Here is a 20,107-nt window from a genome sequence, read left to right as displayed (position 1 = left end):
AGAAAGTTTCAGAACTTTAAGAATGTATTTTAGATGCTTTAATTCCTCTCTGTCTTATTGCGATGAAGCAGTAGAAAGTGGAACCATCAAACGGAGTAAGTCCCAAAAGAATTCAAAGAAAGGATTGCCTGCTGCTCCTGGGTTAGCATAGTCAGTCACCAAAACCAACAGTGACAACAGGGGCTGGGAAAATACAGTACAAAGAAAGTTAAAACCCCAAACTTTAAAAGTTCAAATAAACAGCTCATTAATATTATGCATTTGCTACTTGATAGTATTCACTCACTTCCTCGTTTTTTGTTTTATCCACTGGAGGTTTGGGTGCTTTGTTCTTTTCTTCTGCGTTTCCAACAGAAGCAGCTTGGATTCCTGGTTCAGATGCGGTAGCCAGGCTGCCCGGCTCCGGAGTCAGGCTCTGTCCTGCCATGCAGCCAAGCGCTGGAAGACTACCCTGCATGATAAACTGAACCGTGGGCTGGCTGACAGGGGCATAGGGGGGAAGGCTTGAGGGCAGAGGCGGCGTCAAAGGTATATTTTGACAGTACACCTGTGAAACAGATAGAATTTTGTAAATGTTTGTACTTAGAAGAGAGAGCATCAGATCAGGATTTTCAGAACACCATTTATCCACTCAAATGGGCAAGTAATTACCAGTTTAAATCAGGGAGGCTAACATCCCAGCCCTCAACTAGGTCTCTGTGCACCAGGAGCTAGCACCAGCCCCATTCACCTTTTAACTGGTGGACAGCACAGACTGATGGCATGGACCAATGCCACCAGGCCAATTTTTACAGCCTGATCACAATCAGGGAGAAGCTCACAGCTTCTCAAAGAGCACCATCTTTCTGCAGGTTACTACTGAAAACAGAAGCTTCATGTACAGAGCAGAATTAAAAGAAAGTGTGCTGCTTCAACTGTAAGGACCACCTGGGAGATTAAATGATTAGAGGATTGCTGAGGTGTATGGGCTATATGAAATGTACCACACGCAGAGGAAGGCAAACTCTGCCATGAGAGGAGGATGTTGCACAACGAGGGCACAGATGAGGTGGGATGCCTTCCATGACACTTGGGTGCCAGAATAGGAACCAACCTGAGAGGAATCTAGATCAGGAAACATAGGCTCAGGAATCATATAATTGGTTGGAGGAGGCTCATTTAACTGCACCTGATTTAACGTTTGATTCAAGTCCTCTGCTTTCCAGGCCCCTTCTTTTGCTCGCTGAAGTTTGTAAAATGGCACCCCTAGGTTCCCCAAGAGAAGGAAAAGAAAACATTTAAGACCAAAATAAACCTAATGGGTCAAAGACTCAAAGCCAATTATATTTAAAAAAATTAAAATAAGAAGGATCTTACAAAGCAGCTAGCTATAAAAGGATTTTGTTTAGCAGTCATCACCATTTTAAAGCTTCTGATAATACAGGACTTATCATCCCCTTGAGCAATTGCTTTTTACTAGGTTTCCATGAGAGTAACCAATGAGAACCACACAAGCAATTCTGTCAACACACATAGCACAGGGTCCCAAGCCAAACTATTTCTAGCAGCTTTGGCTTAGTAGAGCTCACAGGAGCGAGCTATAGAGATTTGTCACGCTCCCCAGTTCCAAGAAATATTTATAAACTCTGAAGGCAAAACAACCATTCTAGTTAAATGCAGAAAGGGTGGAACACAGGTTGCCAGTTCAGAGATCAGGTTGCAATATGCGCTTCATGGCTGAACAAGCTGCCGCTGGCTAGCTGAGCTGTGCTGACAGCCTGTCCTCTCTGATTCATTAACACAACTCACCTCACAATTTCAACGAGTGCAAAATGCCAGTTCTCAGGATTGGAAACCACAGGATTACTCTAGCTCAGATGAAAGAGGTGTTACACTAAAACCAGGTTTAGCCAGGCACTGAAACCCTAAACCTTATACAGCCTGCTTCAGCTGCTGTTTTGTCTTCCAAAAGAGAGACTTACTTGGAGCTTTTCCAGCAGACAGTGTGCCGCTTTCTTCCTCTTGAAGATTCCAGGTAACTCTTTTCACTGGTGCTTTTGATTTCAACACAGGACCCTGAGGTATCACCTCCAGTTCAGGCTTACTGAAAGTACCAGTTTTCTCATTTGACACAAGGCACTCATCTTTAACTTCCTTCACACAATCTGTTATTTTGCTTTTGGATGAGCTTTGAATTGGTGCAGCCTCAGCTGGAGTGTGCATGATCACTTCCTTCTTTGGGGCTGGTTCCATCAGAGATGGACACAATGCCGTATTTTCTATTTTAACTGTAATCTCAAGGTTTGTATTGCTACAGCTACCAAGCACTGCTGGATCACTGCTGCTCATTAATTCTGTTTCAGTGAAAGAATCCACATTGCCAATTGGAACACAAATGTTTGTGAACTCTGGCACAGGGAATGCAGTTTCCCTGGTCACTTCCTGACAGATGGGCTCTACCTTTATAGTTTCTTGGGCCTCTCTCAGTTGAACTGGGGTCTCAGCCTGTATTTCCTCAAGTTTGACATTTGGGTGGATGGTTATGGAAAGCTCTTCTAGTACTAGTTCCTCCTTTGGCTCTTGTTTGAAGGAATGGGGTTGCTCCAGACACCTGGACACATTTTCAGCTGGAGACTTTTGATCCTTTTCTGGTGGAGGAGGAAGCGAGGTCTCTCTTGATCTGTGTTTTCTTTCTTTGGAACGTGATCTCGATTGTGGTCTTTTTTCCTTTGATTTGCTGCTTTTGTGCTCTCGAGATCGAGATGCAGACCGAGACCGAGACCTCCACTTTCTCCTCTCCCGAGACCTGGATCTCGATCTCTTTCTGTCCCTTGACCTCAAGCTACTATCTTTATCATACCTCTCATAGCTTTTGTCTCTCCTGTGTTTCCGCCTTTTAGTCCTCTCAATGCTATTCGATCGGGAACGTTCCCTCCATCTTGATCTTGATCGAGACCGTCTTTTCTTTTTCCTATTTTCATATAACTCAGAAGTACTTCCAGGACTACCTGAACGTGACCTAGATTTCCTTCTCTCCCTAGACCAAGAAGTTTTTGCCTTTTTATCCTTGGTTTTACCCTTCATTTTCTTTTTTTTAGATCGTTCGTGACTGCTAGAACGGTCAGTAGAAGACCTCCTGCTCTTGGGTTTCAATGTGTGTGTTTTGCTATTCTCTTCTCCACCTGACCAAGAGGTAGATCTGGAGCTTCGGTCCCTTGAGTGTGCTCTATCCCTAGACCCTGATTGGGATCTCTTATGCTCTTTGCCAAGTGCCTTTTTCCTTTTCATCTTCTTCTTGCTTCGGGAGCTGGAGTTGGAACAGGATCTGGAACGCGATCGCCTCTCTGTTTGTTCTACCTTTTGGACTTGCTGCTGCCCGTCGTTCTTTGAGGGACTATCTGGATCTAGTTTCACATTACTATTGGGTCTAATAAATTCTTCAGCATTAAAGAACACATTAGGGGCCTCTCTGCTTTCCTCCTTTAAACACTCTGCATTGGAAATTTGCTTAATAGCAGATGAAGTGCAAGGGCTGCTTAGAAAGTCTTCCTCATCCATATTATCTTGTTCCTCTGTATCAGAGATCTGTTCTACAATTCTGCTTTCTACTGTTACATCATCATGAGACTCTGTGTTACTAGATGGTACGTCAGAGTCAGCCCCAGATCCAAATATATTTTCTACCATGTAAGGGGTGAAACGACGGACAGTTTGAAATGTTTGAACTTTTGGATTTTCAATGGAAATAGTCCTGGTAATATTAGTTAGTGGGATCCCCGAGCCAAGCCTTTCAGGACTGCTACTCGTTGAACTTGAGTCTGATCCTGTTGGTTCAAAGGGATCATATATTTCACTTTTGACCTGCTTTTTCTTAACTGAGAAAAGAGATGAAGGACTCTCTTTCTGTTGTACTTTGTCGTCCACAGGGCGGAAGGTGTTACAAAATCCTGGATTAGACAGTCTGCTGGAATGCCCTGTGTTTCCAGGAATATTGATTTTAAAACTCTCAAAAGAGCTTGGGCCTTTGCTCCTTGAAGTGCCCAGCAGCGATGAACTGCTATACACACCTGTATTGGTAGAAAAAGACACCCCGCTTGTACATGTTTGTTGCTGAGATTCCTTGGCATTTGACTTCTGACTTTCCACCTTGCTACCCCTTCCCAGCTGATTAGTGCTCTCTTTGCCAGTCAGCTGGGTTATACAGGAGCTGGGAATGTCACAGCTTTGGCTTCCTGTGGGTTCTGGCTCCACCTGCTTGCTGCTGGTTTCCTTTTTAATCTTTGGTATCCTGGGAAGCTCAAAGATGTCAATTCTCTTAGGAGGTGGTTTTAATGGCTGCCTCACAGTTACAGCTTTTGAGCCAGAATTCAAGTTACAGCTCAGGGGCTTTGAAGATAAGTCAGTGGGTGCAAAGTTTTTAGAGTTTCCATTAAATCTGCGCATTTCATCTAACTTGGAGCCATGCCTGCTCAGAGTACCTATATTCTGAGTCTGAACCGACCTGGGTGTCATTGAATATTCTGATTTTACAGTTGCCTTTTCTGATGTAGTCTGTGCAGGGTTTGCTGCAGGCTCAATCCTGCTCAGTGAGGGTGAAGGTGATGAAAACAAGCTTGAGGAGGAGGGTCTGGTGCAAGTACTCAGCCCTGAGGAAACTGAAGGTCCAGCAATGGAGCTGCTTGCTGTGGTCCCTGAGTGCACTGTACTCGGTTGGGTGTTATGTCCTGAACCATAATCCACTCTCGAGTCATTCGCTGGTTTTCTATGAAGTGGAGCTATGGCATACAAGCAAACAATTAAGCTTTTCAGTATGTATCTGGACATTTTCCCCCAACATTAAAAGAAGTACTGAGGTAATTATTTTAAGTTCCACTTTGGTTTGCAGACATAACACACAGTAATAAGGCAGTCCAATAGTTCTTTTGGTCAGATGCTCAAGGTTTAATGCCAGACAACTGCACCTTTGAGGTAAACACGAATGTTTAGGAAATAAATTATCCTGTTCTGTAGCTATCACCAGACTCATGTTTATTATCCTGTAGTCACTGATTGATAAAAATTACTGTAATAGAGGATGTTATAGGTACTTATTTTAAGAATAAAGCTTTAAGATTAAATTTGAAGACGTTCTTTCCAAACAATACCACGCCAAGGGAAGACAGAGCTGAAGATGCTAGCATGTATTCTAGAGCTCTAGTTTTGCAAAGAAACTTCTTGCCAAGGCCCTCAACACTGCTCTTCAAACCAAAGTACAGTTCACAGGCATGGCAGCAATGCATGACAAATGCCAGAAGAACTGGGTACTAAGGCACCTCTGCTCTATCCAGCCCTCCATTTTTTGTAACAAAGCATGAAACTACAGTGCAGTATTTTTAAAGAAGAAAACTACCTATTAAAACCAAAGTCCTCCAGTAACATCTCAGCTCTGCAATTAAGAGAGAAGTAACACTATTTCAGAGCATACGCAAGAATCTTATTAGACGGATTACTGCTAGCAACTATTGAATCTGTCCTACGCATTCAAATGCTCAATAAGAGTATCCCTATGCTTGAAACCATGAAGCCTGTAGGACCAGGGCAGATGTGGATGAAACAAAGAGGCTAACTGCACTGTGAAGTGCCAAACCCTTACCTGCCTTCTTTGCCGTCAGCGAACCATCTCTGTTGATGACCACATCCGAACTACTCATCATGAGAAAGCTCTGTCCAGACAGGATACTTCCCAACAGATCAGGCACAGGGGCAGCTTCTGCTTCTTGATCAGGACTCAAGGCAGGTACACTGCTTCTGCATGTTTCAGAGGGGTTATATTTCCTTTACTCTTACAGCACTTGTTCTATACACACACATTACATTAAGAAGAAACCAAAATCAAGGGCATAAACAGAGGTCAGCCAGGGAAGTCCACTTGTAGTTTTGGCTTCACTAGAGTCATTCAGCCCCTATCTCCCTCTGACAAACAGAAGGTAAAGCTTTTACTGACTTCCCACAGGAACACCACAGGATAGGAAAGCATGTAATCATACCAGAAACCTTTGGTAAGCAGATGCTTTTAGTCTTATTTAAGAGTGGTGCTCACTGTGTTGTGTATCAAGATTAACTTTCTAGGGCATTTAAGATGCATTTTTGAAGCATAAACCATTGTTCAGCACTTCAGAGATATTTCCATCCCAGCTGCCTCTCTTCCCCCCACCAAATCGTGATCACAAATGTATTCCTCAGGCCTACACTGCTATTTAAAAAAACTGATGCAGCTTGAACCAGTATTTAGCACCAGTCAGAATACACGTAGGTGCCTACTGGTAGGGTAGCTAAGAGCACGGCATAGGAGGAATTACACTGAAAAACAACAGCAATGCTCCCACACACAGGACAACACAAACACTCCCCTTTATGCATTACTCAGTCTTACAAAAATGGTTTAATAGTTTGTGTTCTTGAAATATGGACTGAAAAAGTTTGAGTGTTTCTGGTGTTGGGGTGTGGCTTTTTTGTTTTTCTTTCTTCACTTCTGTGTTGGTGGGATTTGGGGGTTTGTTTCTTTGGTTTAAAAAAAAAAAAAAACCCACCACAAAAACCCCCAACTTCAAAAGGGACCAATAGACCCAGATCTTCAAGGGAGCTACATTTCATTTCTGTAGAACAACAAAGCAAGCTTTCCAAACACAATGTACACCAAAAACCTGTAATAACATACAACAGCGACAAAATGAGAAGGCTAAAAGAATTGGCCACCCAGGCCAGACCAGGAAACTCACTGTAGTCCAGGTAAATCAAGCCTCCAGAAAAGCTGAATTTCAGATAAAGAGCTCTACCTTCTAAACAATGTGCTACTCAAATAATTCGGAGGACATGGAAAACTTCCTGAAAGGCTTCCTTCGGGATTGAGATGGGAAAGGTAGAGAAATATTCCAAGTTATCATAGAAATATGCTATCTTAATTCTGAGAAACCAGCCTTTGCTGTGAGATGTGTTAGAGGACAGCCATGTAAACCTCTCACACCTTTAATCATTTAAGCTGAGCTCCCTCTATTTCTCCTAGTCTTCAGCTCCCTCAGCCTTGGAGTTTTCTGTAACTTGGTTGGTACCTGCATCAGTCATTTTCCCCATTCCTTTTCTTCTTGTCATGCTCCTGCTCCCTGTATCCAGCTCCACTGCACTGCGTCCTACACCCCAGTCCTGAAAACCCACTGTGGCTGCCAGTGGCAGGCACCCAGCAACATGCCCTGGCCCTGGGAGGCACAGGGGCACACAGTTTGCACACACACAGACATCTGTCAGACAGCAAAGCAACTGTTAAATTGCAGGATCAAACAAACAGTTTTCTCTCAATTTTCTGAGCTCCAACAAATGGCAGAAGAATTGGGTGAGGTAGGTACATCCCTCACCTCTTCCTCTGGATGTGCAATTAGATTCCCCAGCCCTCTCAAATAAGCAAACATTTTTTTAAAAGGTTAATGAGACTGGGATTTAAAACTTACTAATGGGGTTACTAAACAATCCCAAAACAGAAAGCAAGAAGAGCCACATTTGGGTGGAAACACGAATCTGAAATTTCAATGCAATAGTTAGAACTATTATGAAGGAGTAAGTGTGTGCCCTTCAACATAATAAAAAGAATTCTTGCATAAAATGCTGTGGTTATTTATCTACACATGTGCAGGCACACACACACACACTCTTTCAAAATACATGGGGTAAGAAAAGAGTTAAACCAGGATGATCACCTAGTTTGCTCTTTTGTTAAGGTAATTAGAAAATTAAGAAAAATTAAATAAAAAAAATAGCTTGATGGATTTTTACCTGGGAAGTCCCACAGAAACAGGTCTAGCTACAGGACGGTGAGACCTCAGTGCTGACTGGGAGAGAACTCTCCTTTTGGCACTCACTGGTGAATCTGGATTTGCTGGAACCTCTTCATTACTGTGGGTAAAACACACACAAGAATCCTGAAATTGTCTGAATGTTTTTTATGTTGAATAGGTGAAGTCGGTAATACTACGAGGGCAGATATGGTTAGAGAGCATCATTTGTTTTATTATGATACACTAAAAAAAGATTTGTGCAATACACTTATTTTCTGTGGCCACATAAATAGAACAGTGTAATTCAGCTAGCAGAAATGAAAATGTAGATTTTTATTTTTAAAGTATTAAATAGGTAATTTCCTTTTATGAAAGGATCAAAAAGACTTAAGTGGAAAATTAAATTTCACCAACAATAATTTCAGATGCCTCCTCCCCAAAATCCAAAGCTTAAAGACTGACACAAACTATGGCACAGTAGGATTCCTCCTGAATTTGAAGTGTCTGGAAAAGTGAAGATTGGAAAAGGAGAAACATGGAAGATTCCACAAGTCCATTTAATTATATGTGAAGTCACTGTTTATTGCATACCAAATATGCTAGCTATCTTCACTTAAAATAAATAGAAAATGACTGATGAGGATCCAGCTCCTTCAGATTCTAGCCTCTGAATAACCCCATAGATCTTAAAGGTTTTCATGAGGTTTATTATTTCAGCAAACCTCTTTAAAGAAGGCTGATTCTTTAAGAGCTCAGCAATTTGGCCAAGAAGGAAAGAAAGAACAGGCCAATGTGTTATTATGAACTGTGTCCCCAAAGCTGTCTTCAGACATAAGATCTACACTCTGCAAAAAGTAGCATGTACAAACAACCCGACGCATGTGAAATTATCGTGTCCCTGATAATAATCCAGAGATATCTTACCTTTCATAAGGATCCAACTCATATGGATCTCCAAACACAGACAGAGAAGCTGCACCGATATCTGCTCTCATCAGACCAAGTGAGGGCTCCATTGGTTTGTACATGGAAGGAAGCGAGGCTCCACGCAGAGGTTTACTAAGACCAAGAGTTCTTGCAATACGGGAGCGAGTAGTAGCCTCATTTTTCACCTGCACAGATAAAGAGATTGGGTTATTTCTATATTAGGGGTAGGCACATAGCCTGGGTTTAAAGCCCGGAATTCTTCACTTAAGTACAGTCATCGGGTTACTACTGTTGGTAGCAAAAGAGGTGTGCATTTATTCTCTACATTTGTTTTAAAGCATTTATTAAAATCTTCTAACTATGGCCTATATGTCATTTCATAAAGAGACTGCACATATCAGATTTAAGTGACCTGATAAGTTAAGTTTCTAAGAATCTTTAATAATGTCATTCAAAATTGTCAATTCCCTAATAAAGGCTGGAGGGACAGTTCTGGCTGTAGGATGTAAACTCTAGTTAAGGTAGCTGAGGACCAAAGTCAAGCTGGTACAAAGTATTCAGCATAGTTCACATGAGAACACTATCCACAACTGAAAGGGATTTTCAGAGCCCTTATGGCTGATTAACTGGGTTTGCAACAACACAAACATCCATAGCCTATTAAAAAGAATAGGTGGTGGCAATTACTGAACTTGCATCAGTACCAAGTAAACACTACAGCTCAATGGCAAGGCATAACACAAAGCCTGCAGGACATGCTTTATAGTGTGATCCCTGCAGTTCAGGTAACAGGATTTGTCAACAAATCCAGCAGGCCTGCCTGGAAGTTGCAATTTGTTTCCATATACAGCATCTTTCTGGAGTACACTGGACACATCCTGCACATACCCCCACCAGAAAAAAAAGTTACCTGCTATCATTATAAGACAGTGTTTTTTCCATTGAATCCCATGTTATAGTGCTTTTACAGATGGCTGAAAAATGGCAGATACTGACACTGGCAGAAACTCACATGTGATCTTACTCTCATCTTTTTCCCCCTTCTCTTCTTCATCAGATGCTTGCGTCTCTTCAGCTGTGTCCCTGAACTCTTCTTCCCAGCAGAAGATTTTGTCTGAGTTTTTTTGCCTCCTACTTTCTTTCTCCTACCTGATGGAACAAAAGACAACCAAGTATCTGGCTAAGTGCTGTCACTGCATTTTACCCTGTACTCCCCTTTTCATTCCCCCATGGCACACAAAGGCAGTTCAGAGACCTACAGTGTGCTGCAACAGTATAAACCAGCAGAGCAGAAAAAGCAAAATCATTCAGATTTATTTAAAAGCAACCTTCAAGACACTTCTGGGCAGAGGCAGTATGGGGAAAGAAGAAAACACATGGTATATTTCTGTAGCTGCACAGGTGTGGCAGCATACAGGTGATCTGGAGTACTGTGTATGATTCAGGTTTATCTTCCCAAAGCTTTTATTCTTGCAGATGAGAACCATAGGAGGTGTCTGATGCCCTTACCTGTTTTTCTTTTTTGCCTAGTAGGAGCCCGCGCTGTAAGAGGACGCTGGTAGATGGCTGTGTTTAGGCCTGCTACAACTGCCTCAATTGTTTCATCCAGAAGAGAGGACATGAGGTAACTTGGCACGTGCTGTGTGGGGGATTAGAAGTTACATGATACAGGTATCTAAAGGTCAGCAACAAGTTAGTTATAAAAGCATTTGACGAAAAATGGATTTGAGATTCGTATAAGAAGCTGCCAGATTTGTATGACCAAGCTGCCAGTTAAGCAATTATGTGATCTTTCTCACTTATTGACTGTCATATTAAGGAGAACATGACCTTGCTCTTCAGCCTCGCTCAGTATTACAAGTCATGGTTCGCCTAACTGACTCTTTAAATTAGAACAATCCCAGAGACTGACATTTCCTCAATGAAAAAGTTTGCTTAAGAACTTTCCCAAATCCACCTAACTGACCTCTGGCTCATCATGCAGCAAAGTGCAATGAACAAAGACTGAAAAGCCAACACAGTGGAGATCCCTTGTCTTAAACTCCTCATTCTTTAGGTCAGATTTACCTAATACTGTGAAACATGTCCAGAGGCAGCATTTCAAACACACACCTCAGGGAATTCACTGAAATGGCAGGTGAGTCCCACTCCAGAGCATCACTTCATTGTGATAAGCAGGGGCTGCTCCTACAAGGTTGTCGTGGTTAAACCCCAGCCAGCAACTAAGCACCACGCAGCTGCTCGCTCACACACCACCTCCCCAATGGGATGGGGGAGAGAATCAGAAAAAAAAAAAGTAAAACTCGTGGGTTGAGATAAGAACACTCTAATAGAACAGAAAGGAAGAAACTAGTAATGATAATAATAAAAGGATGGGAATATACAAGTGATGCACAGTGCAACTGCTCACCACCCGCTGACCAATGCCCAGTTACTTCCCAAGCAGCAATCCCTTCCAGCCCCACTCCTCCCAGTTTATATACTGGGCATGATGTCACATGGTATGGAACATTCCTTTGGCCAATTTGGGTCAGCTGCCCTGGCTGTGTCCCCTCCCAACTTCTTGTGCCCCTCCAGCCTTCTTGCTGGCTGGGCATGAGAAGCTGAAAAGTCCTTGACTTTAGACTAAACATTACTTGGCAACAACTGAAAACATCAGTGTGTTACCAAGGTTATTCTGGTACTGAATCCAAACCATAACATTGTACCAGCTGCTAGGAAGACAATTAACTCTATCCCAGCCAAAACCAGGATAAAAGGTTCAAATTCCTCTTCCTCTCTATACTCAAGGGTTAACCACATTTAAACAAACACATTTGAAGCGTATGAATTCTGAACCACCAGCCTCAGAACGTGAACTCAAAGCCTCCTTGCTGGGCAAATATAGCACCCGTTTGTTCCTTCCTTCAGTTGGAAAGACGTTAAGAGCAGATTTCTCTCAACAGGTATGTTAAGTTGGCCATGTCCACACCAACCATGTTCCTAAAATGCCAGAGTCACAGAATCATAGAATGGTGTGGGTTGGAAGGGACCTTTAAAGACCCCTGCCACAGGCAGGGACATCGTCCCTACCCCCTCTCCTTTCTTCAGGCAAATACAATGCATAAAGATTTGATAAAGTTTCATATGAGCAGATGGAAAGATGCTTCTGATGCTTCAGATTATTCACTGTGCTTACTTTCTACCAGAGCATATGCATTGGATCCTTGTTCATTTACAAAGTGTATATGTGGCACAAACACTAGAGAAGAATGGCTTTAGAGTATCTTGCAGTGACAAAGAAGCTTCAGACTGCAAAATGTTTGAAAACAGAATATGCCAACAGAAATATATGCTTCAATTCATCTTACTATGGAAGTAATTTCACCAGGCTTCTCTGTTAGTGTCACTAATGCAGGCTCCAAACTATTTTGCTGAGCTATTTTTATTAGAATGCCATTGTTTTAAGTATCGTGGGTGCCAGTAACTACTACATAAGGTTCTCTAACTTGGAGGAGAACAGGATGGAGTAAGGAGAGCTCTGAACATTAGCCTAAACATATTTATTTTTCTAGAAGGACCTAAAATAGTGTGTCTAGTTAACCACCACTAGTTTAGGCACCTACAGAACAACAGATGAATCACAAAACAAACTGCCTCCCCAAATACTAAAGCTTTCCAAAGATCTGAAATCAGCATTTCTCTGTGCTTTGAGGACAACACCTTACACCCTCCTTAACCAGTGGAATTAAGTTTCAGTCAGCTCAAGGTACAAGCTAGAATAAGATGCACTTTTATTCAGAGACAAATGGTCTAAGTAATAGTGCCTTTCTAGGTATAGTTTGTAATAATCTCTGCATATTGAGAAGTGGAGCTAGGAACGGTTTCTTGAATGGGAAGTAGTGGGCTCCCAGGCTTACACTACTATGCAATGGTAAAGTCCCCAGGCACTACCCCTCATCTGCAGGAGACAGCTACACACTATTTCTAAAACAACAGGTAGGGAAAGAAAGAAACTAGCAGCTACCTTGCCCAGCCTTTCACCTCAAACAACACTCCTCTACGGTTATTTTTTTTTTTTTTCAACAAATAGCCCTGACAACTCAGATGTAATTGCTTAACAACAATGCATTAAATCATTCATCAAGTTTTTCTATTTTATTAACTCTTCTAAAGTTGAAATCAAAAGGCCTGGGTTTGGAGACAGGGAGGTTGGCAACCAAATAAGATGACCTCCACCATGGAGGACATAATGAATTTAAGGACTGCTAAAGCACTCTAGGAAGTCCTTACATCAAGGGGAAAAAAACATGACAAAAACTTAACGCAAGCTAGATCTTCATTCATGGCACCTGTTTCAAACTGTACTTACTGCTGTAATTCAGATCATTTGGAATTTGTTACAAATTTCTCTCCTCCCACTGATTTTGATGAGAAATTTAACAGGTAAACTCTGGGGAGCTAATTAACAATAGACTGTTCTTCCCAACCAGAAGGTAGGTAAGATAATGGAAAACCTCCACTTTCCCTCCCAGATTTTGGCATTTTGTTTTGCTTCCCTTAAGCCTGTCTTTATTTACCTTTATTTCTTCTGCCTGAAGTTACAGACTATAGAAGTGTAGCTCATGAAGTGAGGCACTTCACAATTTCAAGCGCGTTCCCTTTTTCTTTCTCACCTGACCTTTACAACTCGATTACAAGGCAAAGCTTAATCTGTCAGACCTCCCACCTCCAACTCAGTCTTTTTCAGTCTGTGCTTCACACTCCAAGAAGAGCCTTTATAGCAGACCCAACCTGAAATACACAGGCAACTGACCAACTTGAAGAAATACTTAGTTTTACCCACTCTTCCCTTCTCCCTCTTTACATTTTCCTACCTTTGGAAAAAAACTGACTTAATACAATCAAACCAGCATGTTATTGTCAAATGAAACCAAGTTTATTTTCATGGAATCACTGAGTAATTCAGGTTGGACAGGATCTTGGGGTGTCCCTCAGAAGGGTCTGACATTTCTGTTCACTGGTCAACATTGAATTCAAACCAGGTTGGTTAAGCCTTTCTTCAGGCAGGTGCTGAAAGCCACCAAAGATAAAGAGTTCAAAAACTGTCCAAGCAACCTATTCCCACAGTTGACCATCCCCAAGGGAAAAACAATTTTATGTCAAGCCAGATCCTCCTCTTCCTTTCAAAAGTTGTAGAATTTCACACGTTTCTACCAAATCCAACAGCAGCATTAATGAAGAACCAACTAACATATCACTAGTCCCATGGAGGTTATTTACAGGGTCTGTTTACACTAAATCACTATACGCTCCTGTGCAATTTAAGGCTTTTTATATTTATGTAGCTGACAGGTAGAGTGCTTTGGCTAAAGCCAGAGGGCAGAGCAGGCAGGAGATCCCCAAGTTTGAAAGTTCTCAGTTTGCAGCATACTAATTGTTACCTAAAGGATCGTAATTATCCCAGCAAACAGAAACATCCAGAACCACCTCAGCTGCAGTCATCTTCAGTAAACAGTTCAATGAGTAAAGGATTTGATGGATTTCGGGTATTTGGGATACTTTCTTGCATAGATTCTCTGGTACCTGTTAATGTAGTTGAACTCACACTGCCACATCATTAAGGACACTAGCATCTGTTTTTTTTTCTTTTCAGTAAGAGGCTGATTTTCCTGTCTCTGCAAAAAAGCTTGCTAAAAAAACAGAACTGGTGCACAAACTGCATTAACAGCCACTGGGAATAAAAATACAATTTTGCTCACAGCTGAGGTGATAAAAATGCAGATTAAAAGAGGAAGCTACTGCAGATTTCAAAATAGAGAGTCTTGGTCATGTGCTGCACTCCATTTGCACATGTTCTACATCCCAATTTAAAAGAGCTCCACAACTACTAATCACTGTGCTGTGGACAGCCAACACAGACAGCTGAGCTACTTAAGGGGGGACTTATTTCAACTCTTCCACAACATTCTTCCAAAGGCTCATTAGCAAATACTCCTAAATACCTGAATTTGTTGCGCTGTTGTTATCCGGTTTCTGTTCACTGTGGCCCTAACTCGTTCACTCTGCCGAGTTCTGGCTATAGCTCGGGTTCGGACATGAGGGCGTAGTCTACTGGTGGTAGGAATAACATCAGCCATGAGGGCAGCAACCTCTTCTTCACTGACATGATCTGTATCTTGAAAGAAAAGATGCCCAGGTCACTTGTCTTTCTACAGGTGAAAGCATTTCCAGAATTTTGGAAAAAAAAAGTTAGTATGTCCTTTCTTAAACCAGTCACCTCCAAAGCAGACATAATCCTCTCAAAAGGAAACGAGCACAGACACCACTGCTGACTGTTACACAGAAAGACAATTTTCTAGGTCACAGAAATTGCTGCTACCTTGGCAATCTGAGATCAGGATACTAATAAATTCTTTCCAATGTAATACAATGCAGTTGCACTAAGGTGCCGGGCTTGCCCCAGGAAGGTTAAAGAATGCTTATAAGCAGCAGCTCAACAGGTTGTAACTGCAGATGAAAATCTTAATAAACAAGATCCTCTTATCAGTCAAGAGTTCAAGTCAGCTCTTCAGGTTCAAGAGAGAATGCCTATCAAAACAATTATTTAAAACAGATAAAACCAGGGGTTAAACATCTCTTCAAAACAGCACATGCTTCACATCATCTAAGCCTGGAGAAAAATATTTACTTTGACTGGATACCACAAAATCCTTACCTGCAGCAGCACTGACACCCATGGGGGCACAGGCTGGACAGAACCATTCATCTACAGGGACTTCACTCAGAGGAGGATTAAGGCATTCCATGTGATACCTTGAGAAAAGAAAAGAAAAAAAGAAGTAAAATAAAAATCAAACAATGTGCTCCTTACCAAGGGAAGAGAATCTTTTACCTCTGTCCACATGCTACATAAGGTGGACACATTTTCTTAAGCTTGAAACTATGGTCTGTGCATCTGCTTCTACCAATCTCCAGAGAAACAATGCTACCTGATACTTATATAAGGGTCTTCAGTTCTAGATGGTATGTTGATCACTTTAGGCTCAGAAAAGCTCAGAAAAGTGAGTGGTTTTCCCTCACTGTATGGTGTATTGCTTGCCATTTGAACACCAGCTGCGACAAATGTGCAGAGCCAAAACTCATGGTGGCAAAGAGAAAGGAGAGAAGTATTGAGGTGCTGGGGAGACAGGCAATCAGAAAGCAACATCAGTTTCCTGCAAACCAACATAGTATTAATGTTACTGGTACTTATGAACATTTTATTTTGCGTCACTAGACACAGGTCAACTGCAATGCCTTGTTATGTTGAATAAACACATTGCATCCCACATATGCCTGACATGATTAAGACAAATGGTGATAAGGATTTCTGCACAAGTGCACAAGCTAGGTTGCAGAGCATTGGTCAGTCGGCTTCATACAGCTGGTTGCAGGACTGGAGATTAACCAAACTGACCTCCAAACACCATCCAACTGAGAACTGTGCTCATCCTTATCAAATCTCAAAGGGAAAGAAGAGAGCATGATGCTCCCTTAGGTAGGCCTTTTGAAGCGTTCTCTACCCAACAGGTTGAGCAGCTAGACTGAAGAGTTTCACCAACCACTTACAGAGAAGCTACCCAGGAAAGTCTTTCAACATTACCCAGCTTGGGTTCTGTAATTTGTTCAATTCCATTTTCAGCAATTAAAACCCAGCCAAAGCAACATGTGTTAGTAGCACAAAATTTTTGAAGCAACTCATGTTCAAGTTACACTGCTAAAAAGAATTAAAACAGATTTCCCAAGTAAATGAGATGCTTCCCATGAAAACCAAGTGCTTAGACCAAGTTCCCTAGGCATGGAACACAGGGAGACCACAGCCTTCAAGTAAGAGTTTCAGCTTCAAATTAGCAACATTTCTATGACCAACTTTGTTCTTTTTCTAAAAGGGGAAACCCTGCTGTTATTTCTGATGTATTTCAGAGTTAAATGCTGTACTAAGTAAAGGAAAAAGTCTGAAGCTTTCTGTTTCACCTTCCCATGCCAAGATCCACTGCCTGCTAACACATCTCAGTGCCTGGCCACAGAGTAAGGAAAGGGAAGGAATGTCTATCTGACACTATAATCCCATTTTATAGCAATACAAAAACCCCAGAGATATTACAGCTGTTAATCTACTTTCCACCCATCACCCCAACTTCAGATTGTGTCTTTCAAACCTGTTCCAAACCACGCTGTGGTAAACTCGATTTGCAGCTAAACTGTCAAAACCACCAACTTTATGTTTATACTAAAATATATTAATTGTTAATAAAAAATGGAATAACATGTCCTTCTTGCATGAAAGAGTACACCTTAGCAGATGAGATTTTACACTCTTTCAGAGATTTAAGATGAAGTTGAAAAATAATGTTTGCAATAAAACATTACTTAAAAATTAGAGTAGCAAAGTATTTTCCTTCTCTGGGAAAGGAGAGCTTGTTCTCCAACTGCCAGCTACCAGGAATGAGATCATTTCCCCAAAGTAGTATTCTGACAAATAATATTGGTAGGTTCAGGCTGATGTCAACAAAAGTACTTCTAGCAAGAACTTCATTACATACTTTTCAAATTACCTCTGGGAGTTCTGAAGTCATGTTATGACCCACTTGACAAGCAAAGACTTTCAGCCCTAAAACTTTGGACACTGGAGAACCTATTGCAACAGCTATCTAGAGTGCCCTGGATAGGGAAAGAACCTCATCCCATGGAAAATCATCATAACAAAACCCAATGCCAGATCTTACAGAAGTATAAGGTGATACTTGTTCTACAGAAAAACTCGAAGTAAACTGATTTTACTCACACTCATTCTCTCAGGTTCATTTACTTGCACTCTTGCACCCACCTACTCACAAGCACAAAGACTCCATGTGCCCAAGTGGTCTGGCCAGGATTATTTGTGTGCAACACAGAAGGCAAGAGAGACTGGCCAACAAGCCCTCAACATACCTCTTGGGCTCTGTGACTAGCAGTGAAGAACTGATTTCAGACTTCTTTCTTGTACCTTTAAGGAATGAATGGATACTTCTGCTTCACTCTTTTGTCTCAGTACTCATGAACAATAAGAAAAATGACATCTATTCTTCATCTTCTTGACACCTATCTCTATATCAGTGTTACTCTCTTCTTGCTGCTTGGTAACCTCAGTGAAGTCACACATTAATGTGCCACACCATTAATGCAATTAACCCTTTTTCTACTGTTTGTCCAAGTATCTAGACGTGCACTTTTGTATTCCTAGCATCTTAATGCTATTGCTACACAGTTCAGAAAGTTACATAGTCACATTCCAACAAGTCTTACCTGAAAATGCTTTCAATGGGAAGAGATTTGATTACTTAAGCCATAACTTAAATTCGTAAGATAATAACATTATACCACACAGTTTAAACATTGTGGAAAGCCACATCTAGCTAAAAGCAATAGAAAGACAGGGTGACTCCATTGGCTTTAGAATTGTTGGCAAACATAACTGATGAAATTTTCACTCCAGTGTCAGGTCAGACAGAAAATGCAGAGGAATAAAACTAGGAGTTGAAGCAAGCTATTACACATTTTTCTAGACTGAATCTCAGCCATGGAAAGCTAGTAAAAACAAGTTATTTCTTCAGGAAGTGCTTCCAGAAGTGCTAACTCTAGAAGTCAAGCATTTATAAAGAATTTATTTTAGGAAAATAAGATAAAAATAAAAAACTGTATCAGACTTGAAAAAACAAAATAATCAGAGGAACTACTGAGAGACCATGAAGGAAAATCTGAAGCAATACCCTGAGTTCAGATAATGCTTATGAAAGGTCAGAAAGAACTGAAAGACATGACTTCAGATAAGACCTATGAAACACTAGTTTTGGTTAAGTATTTTAAACTCAGTGTTCTGATGACACGCTTAATAATATTTAGTGTTCCTAATTTTGTCCCTTCTCCAGAAGGTGAATCAGTGTATGTAGATACTACAGAACACAAAGTCAAAACTAGACTTACCAGGTATCTAGTTAGCTTGCTAGAAGTAATTTTTGAAAGATTATTTTACATATTCATTGCTAGCAAGTATCTTTCTTTGTTCAATGGGTAACTTCTGACATCATCAAACTGATAATGCTGCAAGACTGATTAAACAGTATAAGAGCTTTAAATTCTAGCAGAAGACTTTAGGCCTAAAGTTGTATTCAAGTATCTTGATGCCTCTACTTAAACGCTTATTTTATTAATCAAGGAGGGGGGAAAAAAAAAAAAATGTTAGGCAGAGACAGAAGTAAGCAAGAGTAAGGGAATCGTTTAATAGCTGTGGCTATAAAGAAAAGACCTCAAAATTTCATGAAATTGTGAATCTTAAGCACTTGTCCCACACAGCACTAATGCCCAGTCAGCTGGGACGAGTCATGAACCCTCTCAAGGTGACATAAAGCCTATATGTTTTTTTTACCTTCCATGCACCCAGATGTTGCATGGATGAGCACAAACATCTTCATCACTTGAAGCTGTGGTCACTTGTTTCGGTGGTCTGCAGCACTGATGTGTGCAGGACGGTCCACACATATGCTGCTACATGACCAGAAAAGGATCCATCACATCATGGGGATGTCTGTGCTATAAGCACATGGATACAAGTCTGGACACACGATGAGCCTGAAGAGAGTAGCAAGGGGCAGTCTACAGACCAGATAGTGCCTGTGGACCAAACACTGGCCAGCCTTGCACTGCCACCTGCAATCATGCAGGTGCTACATTTATTTCAACCTTTCTTACCCTGCATCACAGCCGTCACACAGCAGCAGGCGATCCTCGTGGTCACTTCTGCCACACACCTCACAGAAGGTTGGATCATCCTCTCCATCATTACCCTGAGTTTTCGTGTTCTCAACGGGAATCTAAATAAGAGGAATTCACATTTTATGCAGAGTGTGCAGAACTTTAAAATCCATTGTCACATCAACAGCACCTGCAGCAAAATCTGAAAGTGAATGAACCAAAATGGCTGCTACATACTAGAACCTTCATTTAGTTCATTCAGCACAAGTAGGACATGATGAAATGCTTAAAAACATTTACTGAACTTGTCTACTGTCAGATACCAACAACTATAGAAAACTGCATTTTAAAAACAGGTGAAACCAAAATTCCAGAATAAGATCAAAAGTAGTCAAACGAAAAAAAAACCCCAAACAAGACAAGAGAATAGAGCACACTTAGCTTCCCCCCCTACACAGAGGATTTAAATGTTAAATTGCTCTTCTGTTAAAAATGCAAACACTTAATAATAAACCATCAGTTTATGAAAACAGAGCATCAAACTCCTAAATGTCCCTTGAAAACCAACATGCTTCTGATTATTAATAAAGAGCAATGACAACCCTCCAATATTCTTTTGTGAGAAACTAGTAGCTCACTCAACC

General features: G+C 41.2%; 1 protein-coding gene across 2 annotated transcripts in view; it reads right to left on the bottom strand.

Annotated features, from left to right (window-relative positions):
• Window positions 1–20,107, bottom strand: part of PHRF1 (PHD and ring finger domains 1) — a 34,459-nt gene that overhangs the window by 3,143 nt on the left and 11,209 nt on the right. Inside the window, exons 6-16 of one of the 2 annotated variants that reach the window (XM_069803515.1) lie at window positions 19,461–19,582; window positions 15,409–15,506; window positions 14,696–14,868; window positions 10,221–10,350; window positions 9,724–9,860; window positions 8,709–8,896; window positions 7,783–7,902; window positions 5,612–5,766; window positions 1,962–4,754; window positions 1,094–1,245; window positions 287–547 (exon numbers count right to left, since the gene is read on the bottom strand). In XM_069803515.1, the coding sequence (XP_069659616.1) occupies window positions 287–547; window positions 1,094–1,245; window positions 1,962–4,754; window positions 5,612–5,766; window positions 7,783–7,902; window positions 8,709–8,896; window positions 9,724–9,860; window positions 10,221–10,350; window positions 14,696–14,868; window positions 15,409–15,506; window positions 19,461–19,582 (4,329 nt within the window). The remainder of the gene's footprint in view (window positions 1–286; window positions 548–1,093; window positions 1,246–1,961; window positions 4,755–5,611; window positions 5,767–7,782; window positions 7,903–8,708; window positions 8,897–9,723; window positions 9,861–10,220; window positions 10,351–14,695; window positions 14,869–15,408; window positions 15,507–19,460; window positions 19,583–20,107) is intronic. The other variant, XM_069803516.1, reaches the window with a different exon arrangement.

The sequence above is a fragment of the Haliaeetus albicilla genome, chromosome 16 (genome assembly GCF_947461875.1).
Source record: "Haliaeetus albicilla chromosome 16, bHalAlb1.1, whole genome shotgun sequence".
NCBI lineage: Eukaryota > Metazoa > Chordata > Aves > Accipitriformes > Accipitridae > Haliaeetus > Haliaeetus albicilla.
Note: the sequence above shows the minus strand (reverse complement) of the source record. Positions and strands in the feature narration are given on the sequence as shown.